The 21,648-nt window shown below is 41.6% G+C and overlaps 2 protein-coding genes across 4 annotated transcripts in view; one reads left to right on the plus strand and one right to left on the minus strand.

The window, feature by feature from the left end:
- Positions 1–21,648, plus strand: part of LOC148660816 (baculoviral IAP repeat-containing protein 1-like) — an 86,521-nt gene that overhangs the window by 32,470 nt on the left and 32,403 nt on the right. The window lies entirely within an intron of this gene.
- On the minus strand, positions 11,233–20,912 carry LOC148660820 (uncharacterized). The gene is made up of 10 exons (XM_088638115.1): positions 20,909–20,912; positions 18,653–18,886; positions 18,380–18,502; positions 18,088–18,114; positions 17,851–17,955; positions 17,672–17,743; positions 17,468–17,536; positions 17,132–17,304; positions 11,814–11,848; positions 11,233–11,554 (listed from the first exon to the last, which is right to left on the minus strand). The coding sequence occupies exons 1-10, from the start codon at positions 20,910–20,912 to the stop codon at positions 11,233–11,235; spliced, it is 1,164 nt and encodes a 387-aa protein (XP_088494241.1).

Genomic DNA, 21,648 nt, shown 5'->3' on the forward strand with positions numbered 1-21,648 from the left:
AAGGGGGCCGAATACTTTCGCAAGGCACTGTATACAAGTAGTGCAGTTATGCTGAATACAATGAAAACTGTGTGTCCATGTAGACATTACAGGTGATCTGCTGAAGGAGCTGCAGGTTGACTATTTAGCAGTCTTATTGCCTGGAGGTAGAAGCTGTTCCCTGATCTGTTGGACTTGGACCGAATGCTTCAGTACTGTTTACCGGACGGTAGGAGGGAAAACAGTTTGTGACTGGGATGACTGGGGTCCTTGAGAATGGACCTGGACTTCTTCAGACATCTAGCTGAGTGGATATCCTGGATGTTTGGTAGCTTACAGCTGGTGATTGAGCTGCGCTGACTTCACCACCCTCTGCAGTACTTTGCGATCCCGGGCGGAGCAGCTCCCATACCAGGCAGTGATGCCACCAGTCAGGATGCTCTCAATAGTGCACCTGTAGAAGTTGGCCTGGATATGCGATGGCATGCCAAATGTCTTCAGCCTACGGCGAAAGAATAGGCGCTGCCGTGCTGTTTTGACCATGGTGTTGGTGTGGTGGGTCCAGGTTAAGTCCTCTTTTCCTTGTGTCCTCGTTTCCTTGAATAAATTCTCTGAATTGACCTATTTCATTCACAAAGTCCACCTCCACATCTTCCGCATATTTCTTTTGGAGGTTAGTGGCTGATGGGCGCAGCTCATGTTAGGAGATGCAGGAAATGTCAAAAACCCGAATGCCTGCTGAATGTCCCTGTAGGAGTGGAACCTCCTGTGCATTTCGGCAACAAGTCGGTCAATGACAGTGACAACAGGAATTCTGAACTTCTCTCGGCCTGATTGCTCACAGTCAGGCTCTGCGGCTTCATCTGCTTGTTTTTTCCTTTTTGTCTGCCTCTGTGTCCACCTTGTAATGTTGGGGACATGTTTTTTGCCTCTCTCTCAAAGTTGTCGAGTTCATCACGTAGACCCGCCGCTTAATAGGTTTCACAAAGCTTGAGATGGGTTTTCAGATTTTCTATTTTAATAAAATTAGTTTTTGGTTAAATACGCAGCCTGTGTACTGGCTACAGTACGTTGATATAGCTCACGCTAATACTTGAGTGTTCAGACTCCTATCGAGCTTTCAGAGACACAACTTAGCTCCACGTTCGCCAACAGAACAAATGATCAAAAATGAATACCTCGCAAAAATCCAGTATTCTGTCGTGGCTGAAAGGAATAAACACCAGGAGTACGGATGCCAGCTCCTATAGATCATGCACACCTGTTGAGAATGAGGAGGCTTGCACAGTACATTGGCCTCTAGGGTTTTACCCTATTTAAACATAAAAAAAAGAGGACACCCTGAGGAACTTTCCTATTGCCTTATCTGGGCCGGGGATCGGGATGGAGAGGGTTTTCAAAATATCCCCCGTTTTATGTTCATTATATTGTAACTGCGATGAGGTTTAACTGTGTGAAATGCATAAGTTCCCTCTGCTGCAATAACAGCATCCTCTGTTTCTTTTGAAATTTTAAATCTGCACAGTAACGTTCTCTGAAGCGGTTACCTAGTCTCCTGTTTCCCCAATGTAGATGGCTGGGCATTTACTGCAAGAGATACAGTAAATAAGGTTGCTGGAGGTACAAGATGCTGTCTGGGTGATGCGGAATTGTCCTGAGGGGCCTTGAATGAGTGTGGTGGTGGCTGTGTACTTGCAGGTGATACAGCGAGCTCTGCTGCAGGGGAAAGTGCCTGGTGTGGATGGTTGTTGAGGGTGGTCAAGGGAGCTGTGAACAAGGAGGTTACGCAGGTTAGGTGGTCGGCGATATGAGATGATGGGGCAATCAGAAAAGAGGGCCCCAGTGGAGGGATCATCCTCCAGGATTGTTGTGTATCTTAATAAAGAGCCGTTCTTATATTTTGACTATTTTATTAACTACACAGATCACGCCCTTACACCATATATTCCTGCCTTCTACTCTCTCGTTCTGTTGTCTCGAGATGTCTCCTCACTATACTACATCCCTTCCTTTGTTAATAAGTTTCTTTTCCTGATGGGAACCGTCTTTCTTTCTACACACTCGTGCATAATGTCCTGTTTTCTTACAGTGTAGACATTTTGCTGTTCGCGCTCCGCATTCGTCTGCTTTGTGCACTGTTAGTCCGCACCTGTAACATTTAATGTTAGCCGTCCCCTGTTCTTCTATATCTCTAGCTTGACTGCGTCCGGCTGCTCGGCTTTTGTTTGTGAAGTTTGAGCGAGTGCCCTGTTCGGTGTTTCTTGTGAAGTAAACATGACTCTCTCTAGCTTTGTCACTGTGGTCAGAAAGCATTCTTGATTCTGCTTGAGCTGCTTCATGAATTCTAGCGACTGTAAGAGCTCTTTCTAAAGTCAGCACCTTCCTCCTGCAACAATTTATCACGCAGTCTCTTATGTGCGCATTTTTCCACAAGTCGATCTCTTAACATGTCGGCTTCCAATACTCCAAAGTCACACGATTTAGCCAGTTCTCTTAGTGCAGTCACAAAAGCATCAACAGATTCGTCCTGAGACTGAGTTCTCTGCCGAAATGTATGCCGTTCCAAAACCACATTTTTCCGCGGTGCCAAGTAAGCGTCTAAGGCAGCTACAGCCTGTTCATATGTACCTTAACCTCCAGGGAGGTTGGCGAAAATCCGCTGCATGGGCGCCCCGATACAGTGCAGTAAAGTAGCCTGTCTCACAGCATCCAGAGCTTCTGTAGATCCACTGGCGATTTCAAAACATCTGTACGACTCCATCCATATCTCGTATTCCGTATACAAATCCGGAGCAGAAAAGTTGTCGTTAATAGTCTTGGGGATTGGAAGTGTGTCGGGGTGGTGGGGAAGCACCAAAGGAATGCAGTTGTTACGCCAGGAGTTCCTGCTCAAGTTGATGGTCCGAGGGGTGTTTTTGGCTCGGACGAGGGCCCTCTCAATAATACTGCTAGGATACCCTCTGTTGATGGAAAAAGGAGTACGTTTTTAGGCCTGAAGAGGGCTCAATGGCCAAAATGTTTTCTTCTCCTTTTGGCATGGAATGAACCTATCGCTTGTACATTTTGAGGGTTGGGTTCTAGAAATTGATGTTGTTGTAGCCGAAGGAACTGTGAAAAGGGGAGTGTTTTTAGTGTCTGGGGTGAAATATATATCCCATATATATCTTGCATTTTATTGGAAAACATGTATAGAACGGGCCTTGTAGAGATTTTGAATTCAAGGTAACCCATTGGGTTTCAAGTCTGAACCATCAAAACCTTTATATCCCTGACCCAGTACACACCCTAGAGTTGTAAATGCAGAAAAAAACAAAAACAATAAAATGCTTTTGTTTTTATTATTTCCCATAGTCAAAATTTGAAGTTATAGCATTGGTAGAGAACAATAACTTTTTTTTTTGATAAAACTGACTAACAAGTAACTATAATACAGCTGGAAATCAGCTATCAGAAGGCACGAAGTTACATCAGCAGTTATGTATAGAGAATTAATTTCATATTGCTGGCTCCAGGGATCAGCCTTTTGACCTCTCTGGCGCATCGACATCCATAATCTGCATGTTTTCAAATTAATTTACTTCCTAGGTATCTACAAATACAGATATCTTAAGGTGCTGGCTCCATGGATCAGCTTTTCACCAGCCTCCCTGGCGCATCAGCATCGGCTACAAGATGTTTTCCTATTCGTCTTCCTCAAAATTATCTGCAGCTGAGACGCAGCATAACATTAGCAACTGCCTGGAACTTAAGAAACCTAAGCAACAATCCTCACCTCATTATCCATGTAATCATCTAACAATGGATACTCAATTATGCCGCTGACTTCATCATCACCCTCCTCTACATAATGTACAACAAACAAGTCTCCTGTTCTATTTACATGGAGTACCCTGCCTGGCCACCATGAAGATGGTGGATTCACTCCCATCTTCACTACTCACAAACATGTGCTCTACTTTCTTACCTACGAAGTCCTCTGCATTAACAGGAAACAATTCTAAATAACTATCCATATAATCTTTCCACAAAGCAAACCACCACATTTTTCTAAATCCATCATATTTTATTTTTAAAATATACTCCTGGCCACCTAGTCTCATTTCAGCACCTGTGCCCTTGTACCACACCTTCCTACCTTTCTCATCAAAAGCATGTCTAACTCTCTTTCCTAACAAGTGTTCTGGTTTAATTAACATAGGAATTCTTAATCTTTCCATACCAACCCCTTTTCTACCTAGATCTCCAGCCTTAAAATGCTGCTTAACAGCCTCCTTTAAAAACTGTGCCTTTTCTTCAACAATACGTTCTGATGGTGCCAAACAATAATCTTTGTCTTCTCTAGATGTAGCTGGGATGTCCTCTGGCCTGCAGACAACGCTTTTTAAAGTTAACAATCAGCTGTTCTAGACTAAGCCTTTTCCCGTCCTTTGAAAAATTGAAAACTCCATTTTCATTTTTCATTCCTATCCCAAATCTCCTAAACTTCAACTGTGCTGTAACTGCAGGAAGCTTCCTGTCCTCACCTAAATTCCTCAGTTGCTCATCCATTTCTTCCTCGCTGTTCCAAAGTCCCCCATACTTTCCTGTCTCTACTGCTAGTACTTCCTTTGTCCTTCTCATTTCCTTTTTCTTTTCCTTCTTCTCTCTAAGTGTCTGCAACCTGGCATCTCTTTTCCTGGCCATCCTCTCACAAAACACAGCCCTCTGCTCTTTAACTGATTCTCTAGCTTGAGATAAAACTTCTGCCTTCTTTTCAGAATCTAGTTTTTCAAGCCACTGCCAAGACCTGTCCTCCTTGAATGTAATCATACCCTCGACAGCTAATGCTGTTGCTCTGGCTAATTAACTTTAAGTAAATTATCAAAGATTCCAAAATCCCTCTCACAGCTAACATTCGTCTTGGGTGCCGATTCAAGCTTTTCAAACATCTCCTCTGAAACCTCATCATACCTGCCATATTCAAAATGATCTGCTACCATCCTACAACACACCTTTACAAAACTAGCAAGGATCAGTTCCACAGCCTGTCTAGTCATGTCCTCAAATTCAGGGCTCCTCTGTTCTGTTGGCTTCTGCAGAACAGGCCCAGAATGTACCTCTGTCGATAAACAAGCGTACCTCATCTTTGACTAATTTACTGCTATCAGCCTGCTATTCTTTCAGTTTGCACACTAGCTCCCTGTATCTTGCATTCATTTCTAAAACATGCTCTTTTTTCCCAGAGCTTTCCACAAAGGGTCTGGCACTAATTTACAAATAATTCCCAGTGCTCTGCATCCTGCAGTAAACTGACCTACACAAATGCTCAAACGCTGCTTCTATTAATTTATTTTCATTACGTATATCATGCATGAATTCCAGCAATTCAGCCTGAAAAAAATAAACTCCAGCTCCCTTGTGGAACATTGCATTAATTCGGTTTCCTTTAAAGGGAACCAGAGGGACATGATCAGATTTCCCCTGACTCAACAAAAAAGATCTAAACTGCACAGATTTGCCACTTTTCTCACACCCTCTTTCATGGATGGCTTTGCACACTGATCTAATCAATCTAACTGTACCACTCTCTCCTACTGTTCTATGTATCCAATCTAAACTAACACTGCCCACCTTTTCACCACCAAAAATCATTTCCCGGACAGAAAGTGAAACATTTGCCTGATGTGCCAAGCCATCAATTAAATGCAATCCACAGAGCAACTCATTGATAACTCCGATCCTAGCCTTGTCTGTTTCACTAAGGTCATCAAATCCATCTACAATTTCAGGCAAGATATCAGTTCTGTAGTGCGCCAGAATTTCATTAATTTTTTTTCTGTACTTGCCCTGTCGCCAATTAGATTTGTAATTTTGCAGAAAATTTCCTTGTTGCATCCGAATCCCTGCTTCCACTGTTAGCAACATCTTGCACCATCTCTCTAACTGTGTCAAATATGCACTGAGCTGAACCCGATGCCTGCTCTTTGAGTTCTAAATGCATTCTGCTACCATCCTGGAAAGAAATCCCTGCAGTTCCATATTTAGTGGTCCCATCTGTGGCAAGGGTTAAATTTCTTTTCAATAGTTTTTCTTTCAGATGTTGCAAAGACACTTGCCTCGCTTCTAACACAAGGTACAGTGCCTTGCGAAAGTATTCGGCCCCCTTGAACTTTTCAACCTTTTGCCACATTTCAGGCTTCAAACAAAGATATACATTTTTTATTTTATGTGAAGAATCACCAACAAGTGGGACACAATTGTGAAATGGAACGAAATGTATTGGATTTTTGAAACTTTTTTAACTAATAAAAAAATGAAAAGTGGGGCGTGCAAAATTATTCGGCCCCCTTGCGTTAATACTTTGTAGAGCCACCTTTTGCTGCGATTACAGCTGCAAGTCGCTTGGGGTATGTCTCTATCAGTTTTGCACATCGAGAGACTGAAATTCTTGCCCATTCTTCCTTGCAAAACAGCTCGAGCTCAGTGAGGTTGGATGGAGAGCGTTTGTGAACAGCAGTTTTCAGCTCTTTCCACAGATTCTCGATTGGATTCAGGTCTGGACTTTGACTTGGCCATTCAAACACCTGGATACGTTTATTTGTGAACCATTCCTTTGTAGATTTTGCTGTATGTTTGGGATCATTGTCTTGTTGGAAGATAAATCTCCGTCCCAGTTTCAGGTCTTTTGCAGACTCCAACAGGTTTTCATCCAGAATGGTCCTGTATTTGGCTGCATCCATCTTCCCCTCAATTTTAACCATCTTCCCTGTCCCTGCTGAAGAAAAGTAGGCCCAAACCATGATGCTGCCACCACCATGTTTGACAGTGGGGATGGTGTGTTGAGGGTGATGAGCTGTGTTGCTTTTACGCCAAACATATCGTTTTGCATTGTGGCCAAAAAGTTCGATTTTGGTTTCATCTGACCAGAGCACCTTCTTCCACATGTTTGGGGTGTCTCCCAGGTGGCTTGTGGCAAACTTTAGACGAGACTTTTTATGGATATCTTTGAGAAATGGCTTTCTTCTTGCCACTCTTCCATAAAGGCCAGATTTGTGCAGTGTAAGACTGATTGTTGTCCTATGGACAGACTCTCCCACCTCAGCTGTAGTTCTCTGCAGTTCATCCAGAGTGATCATGGGCCTCTTGGCTGCATCTCTGATCAGTCTTCTCCTTGTCTGAGCTGAAAGTTTAGAGGGACGGCCAGGTCTTGGTAGATTTGCAGTGGTCTGATACTCCTTCCATTTCAAGATGATCGCTTGCACAGTGCTCCTTGGGATGTTTGAAGCTTGGGAAATCTTTTTGTATCCAAATCCGGCTTTAAACTTCTCCACAACAGTATTACGGACCTGCCTGGTGTGTTCCTTGGTCTTCATGATGCTCTCTGCGCTTTCAACAGAACCTTGAGACTATCACAGAGCAGGTGGATTTATACAGAGACTTGATTACACACAGGTGGATTCTATTTATCACCATCAGTCATTTAGGACAACATTGGATCATTCAGAGATCCTCGCTGAACTTCTGGAGTGAGTTTGCTGCACTGAAAGTAAAGGGGCCGAATAATTTTGCATGCCCCACTTTTCATTTTTTTATTAGTTAAAGTTTCAAAAATCCAATAGATTTCGTTCCACTTCACAATTGTGTCCCACTTGTTGGTGATTCTTCACATAAAATAAAAAATTTATATCTTTATGTTGGAAGCCTGAAATGTGGCAAAAGGTTGAAAAGTTCAAGGGGGCCGAATACTTTCGCAAGGCACTGTATTTACAAAAACCTTCCCCTGGTAATCTACCTGAATACCTACCAATTTATCCAAAACTAGTCTGACTGTCTGAAAAGCCTTTCGTGCACTAACGTCCATGTTATCTACCAAATCCATAGAAGCCTCTCTTACAGCATCACTATACTTGCCCTTTTCATACATGCTAACATTGTGACTCACTATCCTGTCTATCTCTGTTTTCAAGCCTTCGTATTCTCCCTGTAAGAATTGTACCTCCTCATTCAGGTCCCTCACCCTATGTGCTAAATCTGCTTCAGAATCACATTTCCTTCTGTAATACACAACCTTGTGTGATACCTTTTTTTTTGTATATCTAAGCTTTTCCCAACTTCTTGCAATTCATCAATACTCTTCTCTAGCTGTGCCTTTTCCTTCTCTGACTCACTTTTCTCCTGTTCATTCAAAATGACTACCTGCTCACACTCCAACTTTTTGCTCAAGTGTCTGAATTTTACTATCCCTGCATCTAAGCCTTTTATTCACATTCCTAACACTTCCATGTCCTAACTTTTCATTTGCCTAGCTTAATTTATTTGAGAGAGCTTAAATTTCAGTTTCAGCCTTATAAAGCATAAGTCCTCTTTTTTTTCTTGTCTAACCTAGCTCTTTCATCATCTAGTTTCCTGCATTCTTCCGTTAATCTATGTACATTTTTAAACTGTGCTCCTAATTCACTAACTACCTCATTAGAGCACTTGACAGCAGTTAATTCACTCGTTCCTGATCTCACATCACAAGCAGAGCTAGTGCTCGCTATTTGCTGTGCATCTTCTGCAGCTGAAATTTCACTGCTCTCCTTTCTTACTAGGGCCAGAGCAAAGATCTGGCGGTCTAAATCTTCCCTTCTGCTTTTTCTTAAGCGGGATTTCTTATTAATGATCCTCTGAACCTACAAACTAATCACTCGCTGAAAATTTTTTCCTGTTCATTTCTTAGACCTAGGTCGGAATTGTGATTTAAGATATCAAAAAGCATCTGTTTCCCGTTTGATTTTTTTGGCTCCGGAAAATCTGTAGATCTCCGTCATCGCTCTGTTCGTCAAGATTTTAACATCTAGTTTTTGTATTCGTTCAGATTTTAACTCTACATCTGTCCCTAATTCCTCGCAGTAGCTACTGATGTATTGCTTCCTCTTACCGCCAGGGCACACAAGCGTTTTCTCTGGATTCATTTTTTTTCTTTCTCAGGGTCTCTCTCATTCGCTGATGGTGAATATATCACTTCAGCGCTTTCTGCCATTAAAATGGGGTTTCCAGTAACTCCTCGGTTTTATGTCCACGAACAGACGTAATCTCCCTTGCTTCTAACTGAGCGTTTGATCATTTGTGCACCATTGTGCTACGAAGGCAGCGGTTGGTGTAAATTTTTGTTCCAGCTGTTCTGAATATTCTTGGTAAGATAATTGGCGCCCATCAGTTCTTCATGTACCTACAAAAATAGAATAGGCCATTAGGGTTTTTATTGAGCTATTCAATTTAACCATCATTAATCTAGCGGTGTAATTACTGTACCGTGGTCCGTCGTCATTCTCATTTCTCCTCTTCGGGTGTACGCAGAATGCAGGGGAGTTGCTGGGTAGTAGAGAAGTGTTTTTCTAGAGGCGCAACGGGACAGCTTGGATTCCCAGGTGTTTGATACATGTGTCCTCTTCTGTCCTTGTTGTGCTCTTGAGAATACTTGTGATTTTTTTTCCCGCACTCGTTAAATGATAGTGTTGCATAGTTTAAATCATTTTCGTCCCGGAGTATTGCAAAAGAATCGGGTTATAGGGCACAGTTACCCTCCTTTCTCCTTATAAATTATACAACTCTTTATTTTAAGAACACAACATACACTTGCCAAACTGCAGAAACACTCAAACAAATCTGAGGTAGAGTATTCAAGTCTTTTTTTATGTCAAAATATGCATGAGTAAAATTGACAAAAATATCTTATTAGAAAAATTAAATACTGCAGTGTGATAAAACACACATAGAAGATGGCTCAGACAGACTGCAAAGTGCTCTGTTTTACGTCTGATTGTAAAAAGCCAAAATATCTCCAAATTACCGAAGTTGAATGACCTCTTCTGTCGACGATGTCATTGTCCTTCGAGCTGGTCGTTGGCAGCACTGCATTTGCTTCAGTGTCGCTCATTTCTCCACTCTAGCTACAGTCCTGTCTGCCACCACCGTGTGGGTCAACACCACGTTAGCTGTTCGGTCTGCAACACGCACGCGCACTCGTGCAGTATTTTGTGCGCATGCGCAAAGCATAAACATTTCAAACATTTATCAAACTTTTGTAAATTATATCGAGATAATTATCGAATTATCGCCCAGCACTACTTGGACATTAGAGTTGTCTGGTCTCCAGTCCTCGTGCATACATTCATGTACGTGCACACACACTATATAGTGTAAATTTATCAACAGTATCCTATTTGTTGGCTTACATCACCTTAAATTTCTGAATTTTTTTTTAACGGGTGTCCTCCTTCTGCTGCCTCATCACTACAGCTGCTGTCACTACTGCTTTCCTCGCTGCTGCTGCTGCTGCATTTGTCTCTTAGGCCTTCTGCATATACATAGGCTTCATCATCTTCCTCACTTGTCCCTTGCTCTGTATCTGAAGAGCCATCAGGTGGCAAGACTACTGAATCTCTCTCCTAGGCCTAGTATAAAATCTTTGTGGAATGATCTGAAATAGTAAATTATATTTACGTTAATAATGCACCTTTGTGATGAAGGAATAAAAAAAGCATTTCAATAGTGTTATTTAAAATCTAATAATTGTCTTTTAATGAACTAGCCCACAGTGCTTGTAACGACCTCATTTAGGCAACGTATCCCAGGGAATCCAGATATTTAATGTCGGGTTTGGAGAACGGTACAAGTATAATTCATATTCTTTTTTTCTCATTAACATGTTAGATCATCAATGAGAGCTTATAAAAATTTGCCCCCAAAGTATAAAATATACAGTGGTGTGAAAAAGTGCCCCCCTTCCTGACTTCTTATTTTTTTGCATGTTTGTCACACTGAAATGTTTCAGATCATCAAACAAATTGAAATTTTAGACAAAGATAACACAAGTAAACGCAAAATGCAGTTTTTAAATGAAGGTTTTTATTATTAAGGGGAAAAAAAATCCAAACTTACATGGCCCTGGGTGGAAAAAGTGAGCGCTATCTCCCGGTGGGCCTCCTCCGTGAGAGTATGGTGGTAACCCTGGCAGGCTAAGTAGGCCACGTCTGCGGCGACCGGACCCAGTGACTCTCCCGCTAGGTGGCGGTGTTGGGCCAACCTTGCGCTGCAGCCCCGACACCAACGCCGTGTAGTTGTACCGCTGGTCCCCGGGTACATCCAGCAACGCCTGGCAGGCCTTCCCCTCCAGGACGCCGGCGAGGTGGCCCGCCATCTCCACCCGAGACCAGCCATTTGCCCAGGCCGCCATCTGGAACTGGGCCTCAAACGTTTGCCATGGGACCTCCCCATTCTATCAGCTCGGTCTCACTGGCGCAGGCTGGTCCGGGGGGTGGTGGGCTGGACCCCGCTGGTCTGGCGTCTCCTTCCCACCCCACGGCCTGAGGCGACCCGGGAAAGGGCCCCCCTTCCGCTGAGTGGGTCGTCGTGGGGTAGCCCTGATAAGGGCTGTGGCCACTGGCGGTGCTGAGGGGTCGTCCCGGCCCCTGGCGGCTTCTGCTCACCCCCAAAAAGGCGCTTTAAGGGGTCACTCGGCTGCTGGGGGAACTGGCGCTTCTCCGAGTCCGACATCAACGGCCGTTCACTGTCCGTCCTCCCGCTGTTGACGCCAATGGAACGAATTCGGGTTCTGCGAGGACGAACACAGAGACTCAGACTTGTGGAGTTCAAATCGACGCTTTATTTCTTTCTCCGGCACCACGTGCCAGCCCGCACTCCTGCGCCCAGCTGAGAGGGGGACAAGACAGCCCGCCAAGAGAGCGAGCGAGCCAGTGAGCGCGACACCCAGGGGTGCGCAACCTGGGAACTGTTTACATGGGAAGACGGGTAATCTCCCCAGACTGTACGCCCCTTTTCACTGTGGGTCAGCGGCCTTCCTAAACCCCGACCTCACCGCGTACCCCAGCCGGACGCTCTTCGGCCGCTGCCCGGGGCGAATGCGCTACAACATCGTTTGCATTAACAGCAGTTTTAAAGGCTGCTTCCAAGCCTCTTATACTGGTTGAAGTTCCTGTTTCCAAACTTCTCTCCCAACTTTGCTTTAGTTTCGGGACCAGTGGGGGGTAAGGCTTTAAACCCGAGTTTCACCAGTTCACCAAGGGTAACTGGACTAGGATTGCGGCGCTCCTGACAGCATTGACTCTCTGGGGCACTCAGGCTCTACCATGGCGATGGGGTGTAGACCTGTATGGACACACTGGACCATGATTAGTGTGGGATGGGTATTCAGCCATGGACTTGACCATGCAGGGGCCATCTTGGGTCACCTCAGGGTTAAAGCTAAAAAAACTCGGCATTCCCTAACTACCAACCAGCCAAAGAGAAGGTGTAATGGATAGAGGGCAATGTGAAACTGACAACTTAATCCCTTTGCTTTTCCAGTTTGAGAATTTATGGGCACGTTCTTATCACATCCTAAAAGGGTAGCTGTACATAAAAAGAAAAATACTTAGAGGTCTGAGCAAGGAGCTGCGCTAGCTTGTTAGCTATGAAGGTTCATTCCATGCTGAAAGGTTGAGAAAGAGAATGTTACAGCTGTGGAGCCTTCTACAGGTGTGATGGAGAGGGAAAGTAGCAAAGAAACCAGGCACAGGAGAAGCAAGGACAGAGTGAGAATAGTGGGGAGCAGGGAAATGGGTGTTCGGCAGGTGAGAATGAGTGTCCAAACTAAGGGAGAACAGCAGAGCTGAAGCTGAAACTTCCACACAAATGCATCCGTCAGTACCTGGGTGGGAGACCTCCTGGGAAAAACTAAGGTTGCTGCTGGAAGAGGTGTTAGTGGGGCCAGCGGGGGGCGCTCACCCTGCGGTCCATGTGGGTCCTAATGCCCCAGTATGGTGACGGGGACACTATACTGTAAACAGGCGCTGTCCTTTGGATGAGACATAAAACAGAGGTCCCGACTCCCTGTGGTCATTAAAAATCCCAGGATGCTTCTCGAAAAGAGTAGGGGTGTAACCCCGGTGTCCTGGCCAAATTTCCCATTGGCCCTTACCAGTCATGGCCTCCTAATAATCCCCATCTCTGAACTGGCTTCATTACTCTGTTCTCCTCCCCACTGAGAGCTGATGTGTGGTGAGTGTTCTGGCGCACTACGGCTGCCGTCGCATCATCCAGGTGGGGCTGCACATTGCTGGTGGTGGAGGGGAGTCCCCATTACCTGTAAAGCACTTTGAGTGGAGTGTCCAGAAAAGCGCTATATAAGTGTAAGCAATTATTATTGAGCCAACTGTCCCCTTAACACCAATCGGGGAAAGCGTATGAAAATCCATTGCATTTAATCATGTGATAGCTGGGGTCTCCGAGACCCCTAACAGAACCTGTGTATAATTGCCCATAGAGGACTTCTGAAACATGTCATCATCGTGCTTATAAGCAGTTCTCTTAAAATGAGGAAAAGACGAAGTGTCAAGCTGATAAAGCAATGTTAAATATGTTTTCTGAGCTGTTAAAGAGGGTCTGGGGTCTCCAGGACCCCAAATAGAAGATAGGGGTTAATACTTGGTGGAAGCACCTTTTGCTTGAATTATAGAGCCTTGAGTCTGTTTGGATACATCTCTACCAGCTTTGCACACCTAGAGGGAGGGATATGTGGCCATTCCTCCTTACAGAATTGTTCAAACTCAAAACTGTGTGGTGACCGTTGATGGACTGCCCTCTGCATGTCATCTCAAAGATTTTCGATGAGATTGAGGTCGGGGCTCTGACCAGGCCACTCAAAGACATTCGCCTTCCTGTCCTTCAGTTGTAGGAACGGTGTTCTTTGGATGGTATCATGATGTATTGGGAGTTTTTGCCAGAAGTACCGTTTTGCATTCCAGTCAAAAAGTTTGATTTTGATCTCCTGTGACCACAGCACCTTTTGCCACTTGGCCACAGGATCTTTAAGGTGCTTTTTAGCCAAAACATAAGACTTTTATTTTTTTCTTACCACCCTCCCATACGGGCCAGATCTGTGGAGCGCTTGTGATATTGTTGTCACCTGCACATAAATGACCAGTCTTTGCCATAAAGGCCTGTAGCTCGTTCAGAGTTGCCATCGGCCTCTTGGGAGCCTCTCTGATTGGTCTCCTTGCTTGTTCATCTGGTTGGGAGGGACGGCCTGATCTAGGCAAGATCTGGGTGGTGCCATACCCCTTCCACTTCTTCATGATGGTCTTGACTCTGCTCCATGGGATACTTAAAGCCTTTGAGGTGTTTCTATACCCATCTCCTGACTTGTGCCTTTCCATAAAGTTATTTTCTTTTGAAAGCACCTTTCTGCCCATAGTGGGTTCTTTGCTTTGAAGTGCACTTTCCAAGCAGTGGAATCCTCTAGAAACGGCTGCTTTTATTCTGAACTAATCAAAATCACCACAGTTGATCACAGGTGGGAGCCAAGTATTTACTGTATGTGAATAAAAATTGAACAAGCCTTATTTAATTTATTTTCAGAGTGTCATACAACAACAGGTACAAATTTTGAAACGAGGTGGTGATTTTCTCTATCCACTGTACATGTGGATTTGTGTCATTCCCAGCAGGAAGTACTGTAGGCTTTTGAAGTTGAAAAGGGATTCTCTGAATCCTGTAATTTGGTTTTGTCTGTTCCAGAAATCAGTATGTCCTTCTCCTGCGGCTTTGCACCTCTGTTTTACCTTAAACCCTGAAAAACGTTTTACTAATTGCACTAAGTATACGTAGGCTGGGAAAACTTTTTTTTAATTAAAAAGAATCCAAAATAAGATGCAATGATGTGTTCCTGCGTAACTAAGACATTGCATGACTTTAAACGCTGTAAAGAATGGTTAAGATAAACACTTTTTATGCGCAAAAAACGGTTGATTTTTCCTGGAAAGAAATCCCTGAAGTTCCATATTTAGTGGTCCCATCTGTGGCAAGGGTTAAATTACTTCCTGGCAACAGTTTTTTTTTTTTCCAGATGTTGCCAAGAAACTTGCCTCGCTTCTAACACAAGATATTTACAAAAACTTTTCACCTGGTTATCTACCTGAATACCTATCAATTTATCCAAAACTATTCTATCTGAAAAGCCTTTCGTGCACCAACGCCCATGTTTGCTACTAAATCCATAGAAGCTTCTCTTACAGCATCACTATACTTGCCCTTTTCATACATGCTAATATTGTGACTCACTATCCTGTCTCTGTTTTCAAGCCTTCAGATTCTCCCTGCCTGAACTGTACCTCCTCATTCAGGTCCCTCACCATATGTGCTAAATCTGCTTCAGAATCACATTTCCTTCTGTAATACACAACCTTGTGTGATTCCTTTTTTGTATATTTCACCTTTTGCAACTGTTCCAGCAATTCATCAATACTCTTCTCTAGTTTTGCCTTTTCCTTCTCTTAACTCACTTGCTTCCTGTTCAAAATGACTGCCTGCTCACACTCCACAACGTTTTGTTCAAGTGTCTGAATTTTACTATCCCTGCGTCTAAGCCTTTTCCAGTGGGCAAAAGACGTATAATATACGTCTATTAAAATGCATACCTTAGATGTCTAAATGTGGTCTGCAATTCGTCTAGAATGAAATTCTAATATACGTCTAAAGTTATACGTCAATTATATGTCTGTTTAGACGTTCATTATACATAAATGGTTGGAGTTCTATTATACGGATAAATTTAGAGGACTATTATACATATATGGTTGGAGTTCCGGATAACTTTAGAGGACTATTATACGTATATGGTTAGAGGTCTATTATACGGATAACTTTAGAGGACTATTATACATCAAAGATAGGTTTTATAGGTGTAGAAACAAGTAAACCAAGCCAATGATTTGGTTTAGAAATTTATTCTGAAAATACACATTCACACCTGAAGAATTAAATTATACATTGTATGCAATCAATCAACAATCAACATATGGGCAATAATCATAAAAAAACACAACTAGTCTTAAACTTCAGCTACAAATTCTGGTAACATCAATATACAGTATAGTAATGACAAACACAAACTAATGACATTAACACACTATCTAACTCAAAACCACATTTTGATTCAAATACAAATTTTAAAATGTACAACTTTATTTATTTATCCAAATTCTTTTCAGTGTCCAGATCTCCTGGTCCCCTGCCTTGCATATGCATTCTTTAAGTAACGCATTGCGTGCTCCTTTATATCTTTTTCTTTCGATGTAGGTTGGGACTTCAGCACCGCAGCTAGGAGAAAATTATATAATATTACTACTCAAATAAATGATGGTTAATATCTTCTTGAGTATAATCTCAAAAATGAACCATTAAGGTTTACTAAGCTCAAAGCGGAAATAAACGGATAAAATGTGGCTTGCATCACAGCAATTGAGCTATAAAGTCTGTCCTAATTAAAGAGTACCCAAAGTTTGAAAGTACAACATAGAATAGGAGTACCTTTAATTACTCTATAAAGATTTGTGTCTCCCAGGCCTCTCTTTTGTTGTTTATCTTTTCGGTTTGTGCCAGTGAAGTTGAATTCTGTCATCAGTTCATTTGTCATAAGTCTGAAAACCAAATTTTCACTGAGTTTAGACATTTTTTCAAGTGAGTTTCCACTCAACATTTATTTACTCAAATATTTAGGATCAAATGTAGTACTGTAATCCTTATATTTTAAAAGACAATTTTGCAGTTTTACACCTTGCACATTCAGTGGTTAACACATAGGTATCTATAAGCTCAATTCTGTGGATATGTTAATTTGATCGAAGTAAAAATGTAATGTAAAAACATTTTAAAAAATCAATAAGCAATACCTTGACAAGACTGAAAACACTCTCTCTGACATCACTGCCGCCCACTCTCTGAAGTTGGTTTATCTGGAAATAATATTATATTAGAAATAATATTAGAAGCTATTTTTACTACTAGATCTTCATTAATCAACTAATCAGACATACCCATTTACACATTCATGGAACAAACACATTTTCACGTATTAACTGCACTTTTTTGCAGTATTATCTCAGTCTAAAAATACAAAGTGACCATTTTTCAAAGTAAAAAAAAAAAATTGTAGTAACTTTTTAGAACATGAAAACATGTTATTTTGCCATTAAAGGATAAGCAAGATTATACATTAAAAACTAAAAATATGAACTTATGCCAGAGATGGATCATATTAATCAAATGTAGGCTATAAAATTATGACCCATCTGAAACCTAGAATATTGGTAGTGAATATTTTCTACACCGCAGTGAGAATATAATATCATACCAGCAGGTTTTGATTGTCCATGCTGTCAAGTGCTTGCTCATATGCACAGAACTCTTCCATTGTGGTCAGCCTCCTGATGTGGAATTGGGAGTCCACCGGTTCCGTGGACCTACCCAAACGCCTCAATTCATCCCTCATCTCTATCAGGAGGCCCAATACCCGCTTCTGAAACTCTGAAATAATTTACATTTTATGTCAGCATTTAAAAGGAATTGGGTTAGGATTTTCTTACACTATTGTCACATTAGCATTACTGTAGTGTTGCTAATGTGCTACATGCAATTTATAATCTTAAAAATAAAAAATTCCCACATCTGTAGTTCATTTTAACTGTACTTCCTTCTGAAAGAGGATATTTCTCTCTCTTCTCTTCTGGTCTGGACATGGTCTTCTGCCTGGGAGACTCTGAAAAGAATTCAGTTATGGAAAACATTTACTTTATCACATAACTTAATATTTCAATTTAGTCATTTAGTTTGTCATTGAAGTTCATCTCAATTTCATAGAGTAATTAGATGTAGGCAAAAAATGTAGTAATACCTTCAGGAATGTTGAAGCCAGAACTCGGCACCGTTTTTTTCCTTGGGGAGGTTCTCACCTTTGATGGTTGGGCTTCAATAACATAAAAAATGGTGTTAACTTGTCTTTAAATATGATTGATGATGGTTATCTTCTAAGTACATTAAGAAAACATTTTAACTTTAATTCCAATAACCTACCTTTAAGCGTACTTGAACAGCTGAGTGAGCTCTGGGAGACACTCTTCCTAGGAGAGAATCTCAGTTTGGGGGGTGGCACTGGCAGCTTCGGTGGCTTCTTCTTTTCTAAACAGAAAAAATATGGCAGTAAAATATTTCATATCAAATTAAATTATTTAATCAACTTGATCTGTAACTTTTTACAATGAATTTATTTCCTTTATTTTGTGAACTTTGAAGGGAGAGAAACTGACTTACTTGGAGTAGCAGCATCAGAATCAAAGTCTGTAATATAATAGAAAATTATCATATTTCAATATAATACTGAAAATTAGTTAAACATAGAATAAGCTAACCAAAATTTTTAGCAATTTCCATTATCAACAAATCTGATAAGATTTTTAACATTTTCATACAGAACACCTTTCAAAATGACTTATTTTAAAGAGTTGTAAAAAAAATCAATAACAAGGTACAAGCTAAATGAGGCATCAGTTGATATTAAGAACTGTTTAAAAATATAGCTATTGAGATTGTTACTTTTACATACCATCAACGTAATCGGAGAACACCCGCTTCTTACTTTTGCGTTTTGGATTGGGTGTCTCATCCTCGTCTTCAGCATCCGTAACAGAGGTGGTTAAATCAAAGTGATCACACTCTGATTTCTTGTCTACAAATAATTATATTTACATTACATATGATCAAATATGAAAAGGGTATTGTTGCACTAATACATGTACATAGACAGTTACTGTAAATATTCAATCGGAATTTATAATAATTAACAGGAATTTGCTCTTATTTTCAAAGAAAGCTATACCTGATGTATGTTTAACTTTAATGAGCTTGAAGGTAACCCAAGTATCTTTATTAGGGTTGGCCTTCTCTTTGTATAGTTTTGTGGCCTGCTTTGGATCATTCGGCCACCACACATACTCTCTTCGGGCATCCACCCAGTTTGAGGGCAAGACTCCCTCAACCTCCCCCTCCTGCTCTATCCAAACTGCACGTGTCCACATCACCTGAAACAGACATACACATTTTAATTTTGAGTCTTACTTCAGATTGTGGTGCTGATTACTAAACTTGTGTTCGCTTATAATGATTATACTCAATAAAAACACATAATTCAATAATAAACATTCTGCTTTATTTATACATTTGTAGTTAGATGGTATTCACTACATGCAATTCCTCACAAACTTTAAAATTTAAACTTCACCATGAGAAAAGAGCAGACTGAAGCATCCTGTGTGAATCAAAGTTGCAACTTCTTCATGGAACAGGATTATGTTCTATGCAATGAAGAAGAGGGAAAAGGACATAACCAGCACCATATGGGAGACACACTACTTTTCTGTGCAACTCTTTTACAGAGAGGAATTTCTCCTTGCATGTACCTCCAGACTATTAACATATACAATATTAAGCAGTTTTGACTCACATGGTTCAGTGAAGAAGTTACAAGTCTGAGTCTGTCGTACAACATCACATAGAAGACTTCTGACTGCTCTTTTCTCCTTCACAAATGCAAAGTCCTCATTATCCAACAGGAAACAACAGTCTTTTTGTCTTGACGAAATATACATCCGTGAACCAGATGCTTCACAGTTGCTCTGAACTCTTTCCTTCTCCTTCATTCTCTTTACTACTTGAGCTATAGGGTTATGACTGTTCCGCACTAGTTTCTTCAAGGACTGTAAAAAGTTTTCAAATGGGAATGCAGATACATAATTTAAGGAAAAATTAAATTGTACCACATCCTGATGTAGATGTCTCAAACTGTGCACATTATATACAACAAATGTTGGTCCATACAAATGCTGAGCATTGTCAACAAAGGTATCAAGCAGTTTTTGGGCATAGTTGAGATAGGCATTTCTTTCTTTCGTCCGAGTCCAACATAATGGAAAGAGCAACTGTTAGCATCAGAAAATGGGTGTATAGTTCCTTTGATACAACATTACGAAGCACAATGGGGCCTGTATACAAAAGGAACTGGCGGAACTCTGTAGCCTTCCATCTGTCAAGCTCTGAGAGGGATCTTGGCTGTCTAGCAAATTCCCCAGGCATCTTTCCGCTAAGAATTTCCAAATTATCAGAAATTTCTTTCCTCTGCCTGACGGACAGTCGACATTTAGGTGGTCCTTGCTTTAAGAAAATAAGAATTCTCTTGCCAACACCAAGACAAGCTAGATGCATGTAGTCAAGGGAGAATTGGCTTATGCACCCAATTCCAGCAGCAGCTAAGGGAGAAAGTCTTTGTTGGTGTTCCTTGTACTCAAAGTTCTTGAATTGTTCATCTGTACGATCATTACATGCCTCATCCCCTGTGAAAACAACTCTTCCCTCCCAGCTCCCTTTAATTTTGCATCTTTCGCAGCCAAAGTACGAATTGTGTCCTTTGCAGCATTTCAGATATGAGCGTGCAGGGACATCACATATAAAAGCCTTCACAGTAACATTAAATACTCTATCTTCAAAGTGAATGCCATTATTGGTGAGTAACTTTAACTCCTCTAAAAAGTCACTCACATAATCATCAACTGATTCAGGCTTGGACCCTCCACAAAATAATGCTACAATGAAAGGCTGGAATTGGTGAAAAGAGCACAAAATAGGCCAAAATTGCACAGATGTAGATTTGAAGAGAGGAACTCCATCAACATTGATACACAGGTCTACAGAATGCATGCCTTCTTGGAATGTTTTAGAAGAAGATATGTTTTTCAGGATTCCTTTCTTTAATCCAAAGTAAATGTACTGACCGCCGCATTTATCACTGATTTGCACTTTATTAGGTGTTTGTAGGAGAGTCCTGCAATCCTTTGGAAGCTTGTGCCCCTGATGTCTCAATATCTCCAATAAATCATTGAAACACTGTCTTTTACAACCATGCTTTGCAGACCAAGCTACAAGTTCGGTAGATAGATTTGGCCTTGCTGGGTCAGTCTGTGCCTCATCTACAAGGTCAGTAGATTCAGGACTGGGGTCAGTTACATCAGATTCATCAGAGTCAGAAATTTCAACCTCATTCAAGATTTCTTCTTCAAAAGTAATAACTTCTTCAGTGTACCCATAGTCATTTGAATCCTGGTGTGTAATGTCATCACTGACACGAGCACCCATATCACCAGGCGACTGTTCCACATTCTCGTCCTTGGTGTCATCTATGTGAAAACTGTCATCTTGATCATCACTGCTGGATTCTGCAAGAGCATTTACAGTGCCTTGCGAAAGTATTCGGCCCCCTTGAACTTTTCAACCTTTTGCCACATTTCAGGCTTCAAACATAAAGATATACATTTTTTATTTTATGTGAAGAATCACCAACAAGTGGGACACAATTGTGAAGTGGAACGAAATCTATTGGATTTTTGAAACTTTTTTAACTACTAAAAAAATGAAAAGTGGGGCGTGCAAAATTATTCGGCCCCCTTGCGTTAATACTTTGTAGAGCCACCTTTTGCTGCGATTACAGCTGCAAGTCGCTTGGGGTATGTCTCTATCAGTTTTGCACATCGAGAGACTGAAATTCTTGCCCATTCTTCCTTGCAAAACAGCTCGAGCTCAGTGAGGTTGGATGGAGAGCGTTTGTGAACAGCAGTTTTCAGCTCTTTCCACAGATTCTCGATTGGATTCAGGTCTGGACTTTGACTTGGCCATTCAAACACCTGGATACGTTTATTTGTGAACCATTCCTTTGTAGATGTTGCTGTATGTTTGGGATCATTGTCTTGTTGGAAGATAAATCTCCGTCCCAGTTTCAGGTCTTTTGCAGACTCCAACAGGTTTTCATCCAGAATGGTCCTGTAT

The sequence above is a fragment of the Lepisosteus platostomus genome, chromosome 6 (genome assembly GCF_059453375.1).
Source record: "Lepisosteus platostomus isolate fLepPlt1 chromosome 6, fLepPlt1.hap1, whole genome shotgun sequence".
Lineage (NCBI taxonomy): Eukaryota > Metazoa > Chordata > Actinopteri > Semionotiformes > Lepisosteidae > Lepisosteus > Lepisosteus platostomus.

What these genes read in the sequence shown, in the direction of transcription:
- LOC148660820 (XM_088638115.1), bottom strand. An exon ending in TAAAGTTAAACATACATCAG is followed by an intron (nt 18,503 to 18,652) that starts GTATAGCTTTCT and finishes AATTATTTGTAG; the next exon opens with ACAAGAAATCAGAGTGTGAT. An exon ending in ATATCCTCTTTCAGAAGGAA is followed by an intron (nt 17,305 to 17,467) that starts GTACAGTTAAAA and finishes AAATTATTTCAG; the next exon opens with AGTTTCAGAAGCGGGTATTG.